At 34.4% G+C, this 13365-nt stretch overlaps 2 protein-coding genes across 2 annotated transcripts; both read right to left on the reverse strand.

Moving 5' to 3' along the window:
• Positions 1–5255: 5255 nt before the first annotated feature.
• LOC140432789 (uncharacterized) lies at positions 5256–5780 on the reverse strand. The gene has a single exon (XM_072520903.1). The coding sequence runs from the start codon at positions 5778–5780 to the stop codon at positions 5256–5258; it is 525 nt and encodes a 174-aa protein (XP_072377004.1).
• A 711-nt stretch (positions 5781–6491) lies between these two features.
• On the reverse strand, positions 6492–7334 carry LOC140432798 (uncharacterized). Its single transcript, XM_072520915.1, has one exon. It carries the CDS (start codon positions 7332–7334, stop codon positions 6492–6494), a length of 843 nt encoding a protein of 280 aa, XP_072377016.1.
• Between the last annotated feature and the right edge of the window lie 6031 nt (positions 7335–13365).

The following is a 13365-nucleotide window of genomic DNA, read 5'->3' on the forward strand; positions in this document are numbered from 1 at the left end:
ACGAATTTGCTGCGATATGTGAAGGAAAAATATTAAAATTGAATTATGATAATTGTTACGTGTATGAAGTTTTCAACAATCGAATAAAGGGATCTGTAGATTATAATGAGAAAGCGGAGACCATGGCCGGTCTCCGGCTGATACGGCACGTCCCATATGGCTGATAGGGAAAGTTCCTGCAGATATGCAGGACAGGTACGAATAAGGCATTGCCAAATAAGTACCCGCGGATCAACTGAGGATATGACATTAGGCAGCAGTAATGTCATTACTGGATTAAGGCTGTGGGAAGTAAAAATCCTGTAGGCTTAATTCCAGATACTCACAGGCGACACTCACATTATGAGTTAGGCGGCTGTGATACTGCGATCTTAGGGCACTCTTTTGTCCTGGAGTTTGAGAAATCGGCTTCGAAGGCGGAGGAACTAAGACTTTTAGTGAACGGCATAAGGATGCAGAAGGCAAGGAGAAACCACTGCATTAAAGACTTCTTGTAAGTATCTCTAGTACAATTATCATGGTGATAAAAAACTTTAAGATTCCGACTACTGATCATGAAAATCGGAATTCAAGATCCGGCAGGGAAGGTAAATATAGCTCAAACCGTGAGGCCTTCCAGGTTGTTATTAAGAGAAATCCTCACGAACCAAACTACATTCTAGATGATGGATCTCTAAGAGTATTGCGAACAGCCATAAAGATAGGTACATGGAACGTTACAACAATGTACGAGGCGGGAAAAATCTATAATGCCATTCAAGAAATGGAAAGACTCTCGATTAATATTATGGGAATAAGCGAAATGCGCTGGACAAATACGGGATACCGAGTTATCAAAGATCACAAAATATTCTACTCAGGAAATCTTAAGAACGAACATATAAATGGAGTGGGCCTAATTATGAATAATAAAATCGCCAACTGTGTCAGTCACTTTGTACCTGTATCAGAAAGGATGCTCTTAGTTCAGCTAAACACAACTCCCATAAAAACAAACATTATTCAAGTATACGCTCCTACAGCGGACGCCCCAGAAGAAATCATAGAAGAATTTTACAATGACCTTACTAATATTGTCAAAAGGATTCGGAAAAACGAAATAATACTAATAATGGGAGACTTTAATGCCAAAGTTGGCAAAGGACAAAGTGTAAATTTAGTGGGATCCTTTGGTCTAGGGGAACGTAATGAACGCGGAGACCGTTTGATTGAATTTGCAACTGAAGAACAGCTCGTAGTGACAAACACCTTTTATGATCTTCCTCCAAGACGACTACATACGTGGAAATCTCCACAGGATACTCCAGATCACACAGTACGAAATCAAATAGACTATATTCTTATTAACAAACGATTTAGAAACTCTATAACATCTGTTAAAGCATACCCGGGATCCGACATAAATTCGGACCACAATCCACTTATCGCCAAAATGAAACTTAGTTTAAAGAAAGTTCAAAGACCAAAAATTATGAAGTACGATATTAACCAACTGAAAAATAAAACAGTAAAGGAAAAGGTACAAAAACGCCTAAAAGAAAAAACCTGGGCTCGTACAGAAAAACCATGGGCCCGTACAGAAACAGATAACACAGATAAAGAACTAGAAAATTTGCACAAAATAAGTCAAGAAATAACAGAGAAATACTTAAAACCTGAAAGAACAAATAAAAAGGAATGGATGACGGAGGAGATTCTATGTATGATGGAAGACAAAAGAAACGCTAAAGATAATAAGAATTACTACAACAACATAAATAACGAAATAAAAAGGGCTATTAAAATAGCAAAAGAAAATTGGTTTAGCTCGAAGTGTACAGAGATAGAGTCATTACAACAAAAACATGATTCATTTAACCTCCATAAAAAGATTAAAGAAGCGGCAGGCTTATATAAACACAAGAACACTGGATTCCTGACAGATAATCAGGGAAACATAGTACTGGAAATAGAGCATAAAAAAGATATTTGGATTAAATACGTAGAAAAAACTTTTGAAGATATACGAAGTAACACTGGTATTACAACAAACACCAATTGCGAATCTGGACCACCATTTACAGTCGAAGAAGTAAAATATGCCATCAAAAGCACCAAAGATGGTAAAGCAGTAGGCCCTGATAATTTTCACTCAGAATTCTTAAAACTTATGGACTATGATGGCATAAAATGGTTGACAAATATATTTAACAGTATATATGATACGGGCGTGGCTCCCCAAGAGTGGTTAGTGTCAACTTTTATAAATCTTCCAAAAAAACCCAATGCAAGAAAGTGCGAAGACTATATAATTATAAGCGTTATGAGCCATTTACTTAAAACATTTCTAAAGGTCATTCACAAAAGAATATATACAAAATGTGAGGAACAACTAACAAGAACACAATTCGGATTTCGTGATGCTCTGGGAACACGGGAGGCCCTTTTTGATGTACAGGTGCTATTTCAGAGATGCAGGGATGTGAATTGTGACATATACGTATGCTTTATAGATTACCAGAAGGCATTGGACAGAGTAAAACATGACAAATTAATGACTCTAATGCAAGAAATTGGAATTGACAACAAAGATCTTAGAATTATCAGAAACATTTACTACAATCAAACGGCCAAAATCAAAATAGAAGACCAGTTAACTGATAAAATTGCAATAGAACGTGGAGTACGACAGGGCTGTATTTTGTCTCCATTGTTGTTCAACATTTATTCTGAATGGGTATTTAAGGAAGCTTTAGACGGTTGTGCGAAAGGAATACTAATAAACGGTGAATGGTTGAATAACATTAGATATGCAGATGACACTATAGTTTTTGCCGATAATCTGAATGACTTACAGATATTAACAAATCGCATAACAGAAGTCAGCAACAGATACGGACTAGCTCTTAACATAAAGAAAACCAAATTTATGACAATTAGTAAAAAACCAATACTAAACGCTCAACTTACAATCAACCAACAGAATATCGAAAGAGTCGAGCAATATACATATCTAGGCACCAATTTAAATAGCCAATGGGACCACTCAACAGAAATTAAACAGCGAATAATAAAAGCAAAAGCAGCATTCGTTAAAATGAGAACCATTTTCAACAGTCGAGACATATCATTAAAAACAAAATGCCGTCTATTGAACTGCTACATATTCACAGTTCTGCTCTACGGAATGGAAGCATGGACACTGACTGTTGCATCTATGAATCGGCTCGAAGCTTTCGAAATGTGGTGTTATAGGCGCATCTTACGTATATCCTGGGTTGACAGAGTTACTAATGTGGAGGTCCTGCATAGAATGGGGAAAGAATGTGAAATTCTCATGACCGTCAAAACTAAAAAGTTGGAATATCTAGGACATGTAATGAGAAATCAAGAACGTTACGGCCTTCTCCAGCTGATTCTCCAAGGGAAAGTAAATTGTAAGAGAGGACCGGGAAGAAGACGCATTTCCTGGCTTCAAAATTTACGAAAGTGGTATAACACGACTACCACTGAACTGTTCCGCGCTGCAATAAATAAAGTAAAGATAGTCGTGATGATCGCCAACATCCGGAACGGATAGGCACTTTAAGAAGAAAAGATTATAATTCATCTTGTACACATGAAGAAGCAGATATAAAGATTGTACACCATATTTGCCAGATGAACACGAACTACCCAGTGACAGTTAGTTGTACCGATTCTGACATACTACTACTACTAAGGATTTCCACAGTTTTCACTGTCTTCCTTCACTCAAACGTTTTCTCCAATTTTCCCTGTCATTCCAGTCTCCATCTCGCAGGGTTCTTTTCTCCATAGCCTCGTCGATTTCATCTCTGAATGACCTTCGGGGTCTTCCTCTCTTTCTTCTTCCAATCGGGCTCCATTCTGTGATTTTGTTTATCCAGCGTCCTCTGTCCGCTCTTCGGACGTGGCCGTATCAGGATAGTCTCCTCCTCTATATAGTCAATTATGTCTGATTGCACTCCCATTCTCCGCTTAATCTCTGCGTTTTCAATTCTGTCTCTTTTTGTAAGTCTACAGCTTCTCCTCATGAACTCCATTTCTACTGCTCTTGTTCTACCTCTATTTCTCTTGTTTATTGTCCAGTTTTCGGACCCATATGTCAGGATACTTCTTGTCAGGGTGTTATATATTCTCTTTTTTGTCTTTATCGTAATGTTCTTATCCCACAACACTGAGTTTAGTTGTCTTATACAGTTTCTTGTTTGTCTCAGTCTGTTGTTTATATCTTCTTCTGTTGTTCCCTGGTTCGATATTATGGTTCCTAAATACTTGAATTTATCTGTTCCATTTATTTGTCTTCCCTCGTCTATCTCTAGGTTTCTCATATCCTTGTTTTCTGTTGTTAGGTATTCGGTTTTCTCTAAGTTTATTTCCATTCCGTTGTTTTTATATTCTTCTTCTAGTTTTCTGAGCATAAAGCTGAGATCTTCTTCATATATCTATATATAGAGATCTATCTGTTGGAAATTTATCTTTATTGTACAGCCAGCAATTGACGGATTTGTAGTTTACTGCTTTTATTTGCGAAAAAACAACTCAAATTCCTACAATATATAAAATTAACAATATAAAAAATTAATTAATTACCATTACTTACTGTTCTCTTGCTGTCTGCTAAATTATTTAAATTTTTCCCGAATCGGTGACAGTTTGTTTTCTGGCGTTTTGATATTATATTTGACATAGTCTATAGAACAGTAGCAACGGGAAATTTTGGGTAACATGATAAAACTTAAAATTAACTAAATACATTATATAAAAATAATAAATATTCGTAACACTCCCACCCGGTACAGTTCTATGCAAAAGAGAAACTGTACCACTTATTTTTGATCATCTTTTTAGTCTCCATTTATTGGTATTACTGCTAATTTTATAACAGGACGTTCACATATTCCATTTTTTGTTTGAACTATTGCTCGTCGCACTTACCCATCAGATGATTTTTTAACTTCAATTACCTTACCCTTTGGCCAATTGCATCTTGGTAAATCTTTATCACATATAATTACAATATCGCCCTGTTTAATTGGTACAACTTGTTTATGCCATTTTGTCTGAAGTAGTAGTTCAGGTATGTATTCAGAAATAAAGCGTCGCCAACATTTATTTGCAAATTGCTCTCTGTATAAATAATTAAATTTAAATACTTTAACATCTTCGTTTAAAAATCCAATTGGTTTATCTCCGTTTGAAGATCCAATTAGAAAATGATTTGGGGTTAGATATTCAGATTCTTCAGATTCTATTCAAAGATAAGTAAGTGGTCTTGAGTTTACTATGTTTTCTGCAGCTATGAGACAACTATAAAGTAATTGGTCGGTAGGGTTCCTGCTTGGTAATGAATCATATAACGAAATTTTAACCGCTTTCACTAGGCGCTCCCAGGCCCCACCCATATATGGAGAAAGGGGTGCGTTGAAGTTAAATTTTAGCTCTGGGCTAATCAGTGAATTGGCTATTAATTTACTGTCAACCTTTTGCAGTTCTTCTCTCAATACTCGTTCAGCTGCAATGAAATTCGTACCTCGATCACAATATATATGCCTTGGTCGTCCTCTTCTGTTAATAAAATTTGTCAAACACAGTATAAAACTGTCCACATCTAGTTTGTAAGCTACTTCGAGATGGACTGCTCTAGTCGTAAATAAAGCTCCCCATCTTTTCTCCGTCCGTCTTCCAACAGTTACATTTATTGGACCAAAATAATCCATGCCAGTATGTGTAAACGGAGCAGTAAATGTTGCAAGTCTACATGGCGGTAGAGGTGACATTTCTGGTGGTTTTGGCTTAGCAAATTAAATTTGACAATTAAATTTCAAATTAAATTTCAAATTTTGACCTTGCAATTTTGACAATTGGTCCTAATCTTTTTAACTAGTTGTCTGAGTTTTGGTATATAAAATTTTTGTCTTATCTCATTTACTACAATTTCATGATTTCTATGGTGATATCTTTTGTGATAGTCTTCAATAATTAGTAAAGTTAAACGACTTCCTCTTGGTAAAATTAATGGCCTTTTTGTTTCTAAAATAACATCTCTAGCTTCATCTAATCTTCCTCTTATACGAAGTAAACCATCTTCATTCAGATATGGCGATAATTTATATAAACTGTTTGATTTATTAACTGTTTTCTGTAAACTACCAGAATTATTAGTTTTTAATTGTTTTATTTCATTTTTGAAATATTCACATTGAGTTTGCTTTATTAAAATATTTCTAGCACCTAAAAGTTCTTCCGAAGTTAATATTCCTTTAGGCTCTTCAGATTTCATCAATTTTGCATTAACAATTCTTAAAAATCGAAACATATATGCAGTTGCTCTTAAAATTCTATTAAATTGACTGAATCTTTTAAAATCTATTAAAAGTGGACTATTAAATTTTACTTCGTGAGTGGTTAAAATTTCATCAGCCTTTTCCTTTTTAAGGGTGGTGTCTGGAGGCCAACTGTCTTCTAATTGATACAGAAAATCAGGACCTTTAAACCAACACCAAATTGGGACGTTTCGTCCATTTAGTAGCTTCGTCGGCTATGTTGTTTTTAGTAGGTACATATCTCCAATGTGATATCATTGAGTTTTGTTGAATTTCGGCCACTCTGTAAGCAACATATTTTTCTAATTTTCTTGGGTCTTCATTTCTTAACCAGCTTAAAACTGTTGAAGAATCTGTCCAATAAACAATGTTGTGCACAGTTATGTAAAGATGTTGACAAAGGCTTTTAGCAAACCTTGAACTCATTACCGCACCATTAAGTTCCAATCGAGGAATAGTTTGTGGTTTTAATGGTGCTACATGTGTTTTCGCTCCAATCAAAGTACACTCTATGACATCTTTTTTCATTATTCTTAGATATGCCACACAAGCACTTGCGTATTCGCTGGCATCTACAAAAATGTGCATTTGCGTTTTGGTATCCTTCCAGTTTTCGAGTTTATTAAGAAAGTATCTTTCAATTGAAACTTTCTCTATTTCTGGAAGCTGTTTTAACCAAACAAGCCATTTTTGAAACTGTTCATTGGTTATTGGTTGATCCCAAGAAATGTTACTCCTCCATATTTCCTGTAAAATAATTTTCACATAAATCAAAAAGTTTGCTAACAAACCTAAAGGGTCATATACAGACATTAAGATTTGTAAAATTTCTCGCTTTGTTGGCTTTCTTAATCCACTTAAAACATCTTTGTTTCCTTTATTACATTTTAAATTGAAAATAAAATTATCTCCCTTTAAATTCCACCACATTCCTAGAACCTTCTCCATGCTCTTATTGTTTCCTAGATCTAGGTTGACTTCCTCGTTATTTCCGTGGGTGGTGTTCATTATTTTCATTAATTTTTCAGAGTTTGATCTCCAGTTTCTTTATTTCAAAATTTCCGCTGGCGTGAATTAATGCAATTTCTTTTGCTAATTGGATGGCTTCATTCTCAGTGTCTGTTGATTCTAAGAGATCATCGACATAATGATTCTTTACTATGGAATCAACAGCGCTAGGATATTCTACGTTTTTAAGCGTTTTTAACAAACTGTGCACAACTGGGTGAGCAGGTAGCCCCGAAGGTCCTCACAGTCATGACATAAACTTCCAAAGGATTATCAGAGCTACCATTGCGCCACAAGAATCGTTGTGCATATTGATCTTCTTCTATTATACCTACACGAAGAAAAATTTCCTTGATGTCTTCAGAAAAGCCAATCTTTCTTTCACGAAATCGTAGGAGGACGCCTAATAGAGAAGCAAATTGGTCATCTCCTTTTATTAACATAGAATTTAAGGATATTCCCTGTAAGGTTGCTGCTGCATCCCAAACTAATATGAATTTGTCAGGTTTATTAGGATTAAAGGCCGGAAATATGGGAAGATACCATGTTTTTTCTTGATGCTCTAAGAGTTCTTGTTCTGACAGTTTTCTAATATATTTCTTTTCTAGAAAATCTTGAATTTGTTGATTAATTTTGGTACCTAGTTCTGGATTTTTCTTAATTTTTCTCTCTATACACTCCAGTCTTTGAATAGCCATGGGTTTACTATTAGGGAGTTTCAAGTTGTCGTATTTCCAGAGTAATCCAATTTTATATTGGTTACCAATTTGAACTAGGGTACTTTCTTGTATACGAATAGCCCTGTCTAATTCTTTGGAAACAGACGGTGTAATATATTACACTATTAAAGAGTTCTTGGTTAGTAATGCTTTCAGAACTACATTCGCAAATGTGGTACTAGTAGTTTATTTCCACATCGTTATTTGAAAACATTGCAAAACTGGTCCAACCTAACCTGGACTTTGCAGCTATCGGTTGAAGTTCTAGACCTTCCTTCACTCGAAGTGGTAACGCCAAGTCCCAGTTATCTAAGCCTATCAAGATCTGAGGAACAGCGTTCTTATATGATTTGAAAGGCAAGTTTTTTTAGATAGGGAAAACTTTCTTTAATTGCCTTTGCATCGGGAGTTTGTTTTGGAAGGCCTAATTTTCTTACCGTTCTGGCTGGTCGGTGGTCAAATTGTTTGGCCCCATTATAATCACCAGCAATAGAAAAGAATACTTTGTCTGACGCATCTTCTAAGCGTTGTTGGTTTCTAATAAGCTAATATTTAGTTTTTTAGCAATACTTTCTTCTAACAAAGTAACGGAAGACCCTTCATCTAGAAAGGCAAATGTAGTGACCTCCATACTTCCATTTCTTAAAATAACGGGAAGTATTCGAAAGCGTGTTCCTTGATGTGCATTACTTTCTTCATCTGCAGATAAGAGGTGTGATTCTACTGTTTGCATACCGCTTTCCTTTTTGATAAGCTTTGTACTTTTATTGGATACTTGTTCTGAAAATTCATGAAGAAGAGGATGATGCTTGCTTTGGCACTCTTCTTTGTTGCATTTTACAGGATACTTACAGGGAAATCTGTGTTTCTTTAAGCAAAGCCTACATAAATTTAAGGCTTTAACAGCCTCCCATCTTTCAGATAATGAATATCTCTGAAATTCTGAACAACCTGCAATCTTTTTACAATCTCTGTGATTACACAGTTTACAATTATGTGTTTCACTGGAGGCATTTGGTTCATGTATATTAGTATGCACATTATTATTAAATTGCCTTTTTTTATTACTTTGGTCATTAAGGGCTAATGTAGGTAGAGCAGAACAAACATTTGTTGCCAGATTATACAACCAATTAGCAAGTTCCCTTAATCCCTGAAAATTTTGAAAAGCACTGCGATATATCGCCCAATTAACTTTAATCTGTGAAGGTAGTTTCTCTAATAGTTCATGCATAAGGGTAGGGTTATTAAGATAGTCTTTTAAATTAGATGCTTCCAATTAAACACATACATTTTTAACTGCTAAAGCAAATTCTACCAGAGTTTCAAGTTTTTACGGTTTAGGAGGTGGTAATCTACGAATAGAATTTATATGAGCTTCAATAATTTGCTCGGGTCTTCCAAAAAGAACTTTTAATGTAGCTATAATTTGGGGCACACATTGAGGTAGTATTAAAAAACTTGAAACACTGACTCTTGCTAGACCTTTTAAACATTTTTGTAATCTTAATATATTCTCATGATTATCTACTTGACATAGATAGCTCAGTAGATCTTTCAAAACTACTAATAAACACGGACCAGTCATATGGATTACCATTAAAAATAGGGAGATCTCCAGGATCCCTTCTTTTATACAATATACCTGAACTTTTATCGTTATAAGTTGGCAGAGGCTTACCAAGTGTTGGTGCTAAAGGGGCAATATTGTCGATAAAGGGCTTATCTATATTAAGAGAAAGGAATTGATTGACCAAAGAGTTAGTTTCAATTATTTCTTCTTCATCGATGTCTTGACTAGCATTCGAGCACTCATCTTCTTCTATAATTCTCCTAGACTCCTTGGTTAACTCTCTTTCTTGACGTAATAGATCTCGTTCTTCCTGCAGAAGTTGAAGCTTCATTTTTGTTTTGCTGCTTGTTGATGAGGAGCTTTTTAAGGAGGTTGCAGAACAAGATTTCTTGATTTTGGAACTTTGTGGGTGAGACTTTTTAGTGGCTGCGTCTACACAAAGAGGGCACTTCCAGCTGTCATCACCAATTACTTCGGAATCATCCTGTACATTTACGCATTCAAAACAGCACCATTTTTTACATTCTGTACATTCTACCATCCGTTCTTCATATGGTTTGCCGCACACAGGACATAGATCAATTTTGGTTCGTCCAACAACTGATGGACCCAAATTCGTAGATCTTGTAAGATTGTGTGATTCAGCAATCGCGTGTGATGAATAGAATTTGAGCTTGTTGGGAATTTATCTTTATTGTACAGCCAGCAATTGACGGATTTGTAGTTTACTGTTTGCGAAAAAACAACTCAAATTCCTACAATATATAAAATTAACAATATAAAAAATTAATTAATTCCCATTACTTACTGTTCTCTTGCTGTCTGCTAAATTATTTAAATTTTTCCCGAATCGGTCACAGTTTGTTTTCTGGCGTTTTGATATTATATTTGACATAGTCTATAGAACAGTAGCAACGGGAAATTTTGGGTAATATGATAGAACTTAAAATTAACTAAATACATTATATAAAAATAATAAATATTCGTAACATTATTCAATATGGAATTTTTAAAATCTAATGTGGAAGTAATAATTATAGATATGCCAACCAACAGAAAAAAAATTTAATATCAATGATATTTATCAAAATTATGGAGAGCAAATGACACGAGCTCTAACAATATGTCATGTATTTACTGGCAATGTTATGGCAATGGTTATAATACCCTGCATTTTATAGAAAAGGAAAGAAGAGACCATTTGATATTTTGAAGAAAAACGAGAGATACCAGGTAGCTTTCCTGGATCTTTTAAGAATCCCTCCATCTGAAATGAATACTTCAAACCCAACTTTTAAAGTCATTGAAGAATTTATTTGTAAAGTTTATTCCTTAAAAAGCAAAGACGTCAACATGGGGCGAGTTGAGTTCTTCGAGAAGGCTTTTGGAAACAAAAACCACAATGAAATGGTAATAAAAGCTCAGATAAGAGGTCTCGATGCATCAAGTATGTCTCCAACTAAAGAAGAGCTATTGCAACAAATTAAAAGAACAATTTTTATATGCAGTGTGTGGTGCAAGACCACCAGTACAATATCACCAACTCATTTAAAACCTCAGAATTCTGGACGAACACTGATAGAAGAAAAATATTACCAACATTGGTTTGATGGCCCTCAGTGTCCTACATTTGACGATATATCTTCAAATATATCAGGTAATAATATTTTATGCTTGTTATTTATATTTAAAATATAGTACTTGTAAAAAATCATAATCTATTATTATTTCAGATACGGAAAGTCAAAATGAAGAGAACGATAAGAACATTATTAGTTCAAGTGATGAAGAGTTAAATAACAGTTCTGATGAAGAACGACAAAAAAAAAGTTTAATTATTAAATTTATTTTTTATTATATATATATATATATATATATATATATATATATATATATATATATATATATATATATATATATATCTCAATGTGGTTTACAACATCCCCTGCATGGATTGCAACCTATGTTACATTGGCTAGACTCGTAGATCCCTTAAAGGTCGACTCACTTCTCACAAGAGTGATATTAGATGCCATAAACATTCTTGTGCCTTAGCACAACACATTCTTACTTCTGACCACCGACCAGATTATGAACAGGTCAAAATTCTTTGTACAGAAAGCAACCATTTCAAGAGAAGTTTCCTAGAAATGTGCCACATTTTCCTTAATCCTTCCTCTATGAACAAACGTACTGACATCGACAACCTCAGTTTATTATACCATTTTCTTCTTTCCAACATCAAATGAGGAATTTCTCGAAGTTCTTTTGCTTCCAGACGGTATCACCTCCGTTCCCTTTGACCATCGTCACATCTTAGTTACCTATCAACCTTCTTTTTATCCCCCATTAGTACTTCCTTATATCCAACCTTTTACATTTATACTGACTCATTCCTAATTTACATAAAGCTTTATCTATTTCATAATCCATATTCGCATTCCTCATTCCCTGACTTAATCGGCATAATAAATTTCAGATTTCAACCTTCCTTCACTACAAATTGGTTTTGTAGACATTCCAATCAAATAATTTTATTTTCTTCAACGTCCTCTGCGTTGCTGGTTTGCGCTCTTGTTGTATTGCGCATACTCATCTCATACTTCCAATAAGTTACCCCGACGCACAACTATGAAAGGACACACAATTACTTCAACGAAAATACCGGTAACTTGACTTGGTTTTCCTGCTGAAATTTTTGAATTTGAGATGCGCCCTAAAGTGAAGTATAAGATGTTTTTTAAACGTTAACTTTGTTAGAATAACAGCTCGGTGCCAGTGTGTTTTGTAAAATCTTTTGTTTTTATTTCTAGACTTTACTGTTATACTCCATTCGCTTAGCTCGGGCATATTTTGACAGATTCATTGTCGGAAACTTACAACACAACAATTCCTACTTCTCAGTATTAATAGCTCAAGTATACTACTACTGCAGACTTCGTTCTTTGAAAAAAGAAGAATTATTCTAAATAGTGGAAGTGCATACTAAACCCATAACATTTTGGGTAGTATATATTTAAAATATATATATTTTAGTTGTTATAATTTAACATAACTATTTATTATATATGGTGCAAACAAATAAATATTGATTGTCGGTAATTTGTAAAGTTCTATTTTATATACTATTTAGTTTGTTTACTATTAATATTGGCTATGAGTACGTGTGCTTGGTTGTATAGTGATTTCCAGCCACTTCGAGTCTGTCAAGAAGTAACTAACTTCGCAAAAAAATCATTACTAAATTCACTAGACAGTTCGGACTGGAGATAGCGAACCGAGTATAATATGTTTTTTTACGTACAATGTGACGGGTTTTTCTATTGCTTCGCAGTAGTTTTTATCCATTTTTTTCACCTTTAAAGTAATCTTTTTCTTATGGTTATACATGAATTCGACTACATATGAACATTTAAGCTAATATTACAACTTTAATATTTTGACCACGGATACAAAGAGAATGGTGTGTTTGTTTTACACCTTAACTTTCTTCACTCACCATTCGTAAGTTATTTTTCCATGTTTTTTTATATTCTTACCTACCACCTTTGTATTCTTTTAGATTGAACTGATGAAGCTTGTAAATTAAATAAGCGAAACGTCTTCAAATATAGGAATGGAACTGTGATTTTCTTTTATTATTTCTCCTTTGACCGATATCCTCGTGACCAAAAGATTTATTTTTTTGGAACTTACTTATTGTATATATATATATATATATATATATATATATATATAT

Source organism: Diabrotica undecimpunctata, chromosome 1, assembly GCF_040954645.1.
Source record: "Diabrotica undecimpunctata isolate CICGRU chromosome 1, icDiaUnde3, whole genome shotgun sequence".
In the NCBI taxonomy this organism is placed as follows: Eukaryota; Metazoa; Arthropoda; class Insecta; order Coleoptera; family Chrysomelidae; genus Diabrotica; species Diabrotica undecimpunctata.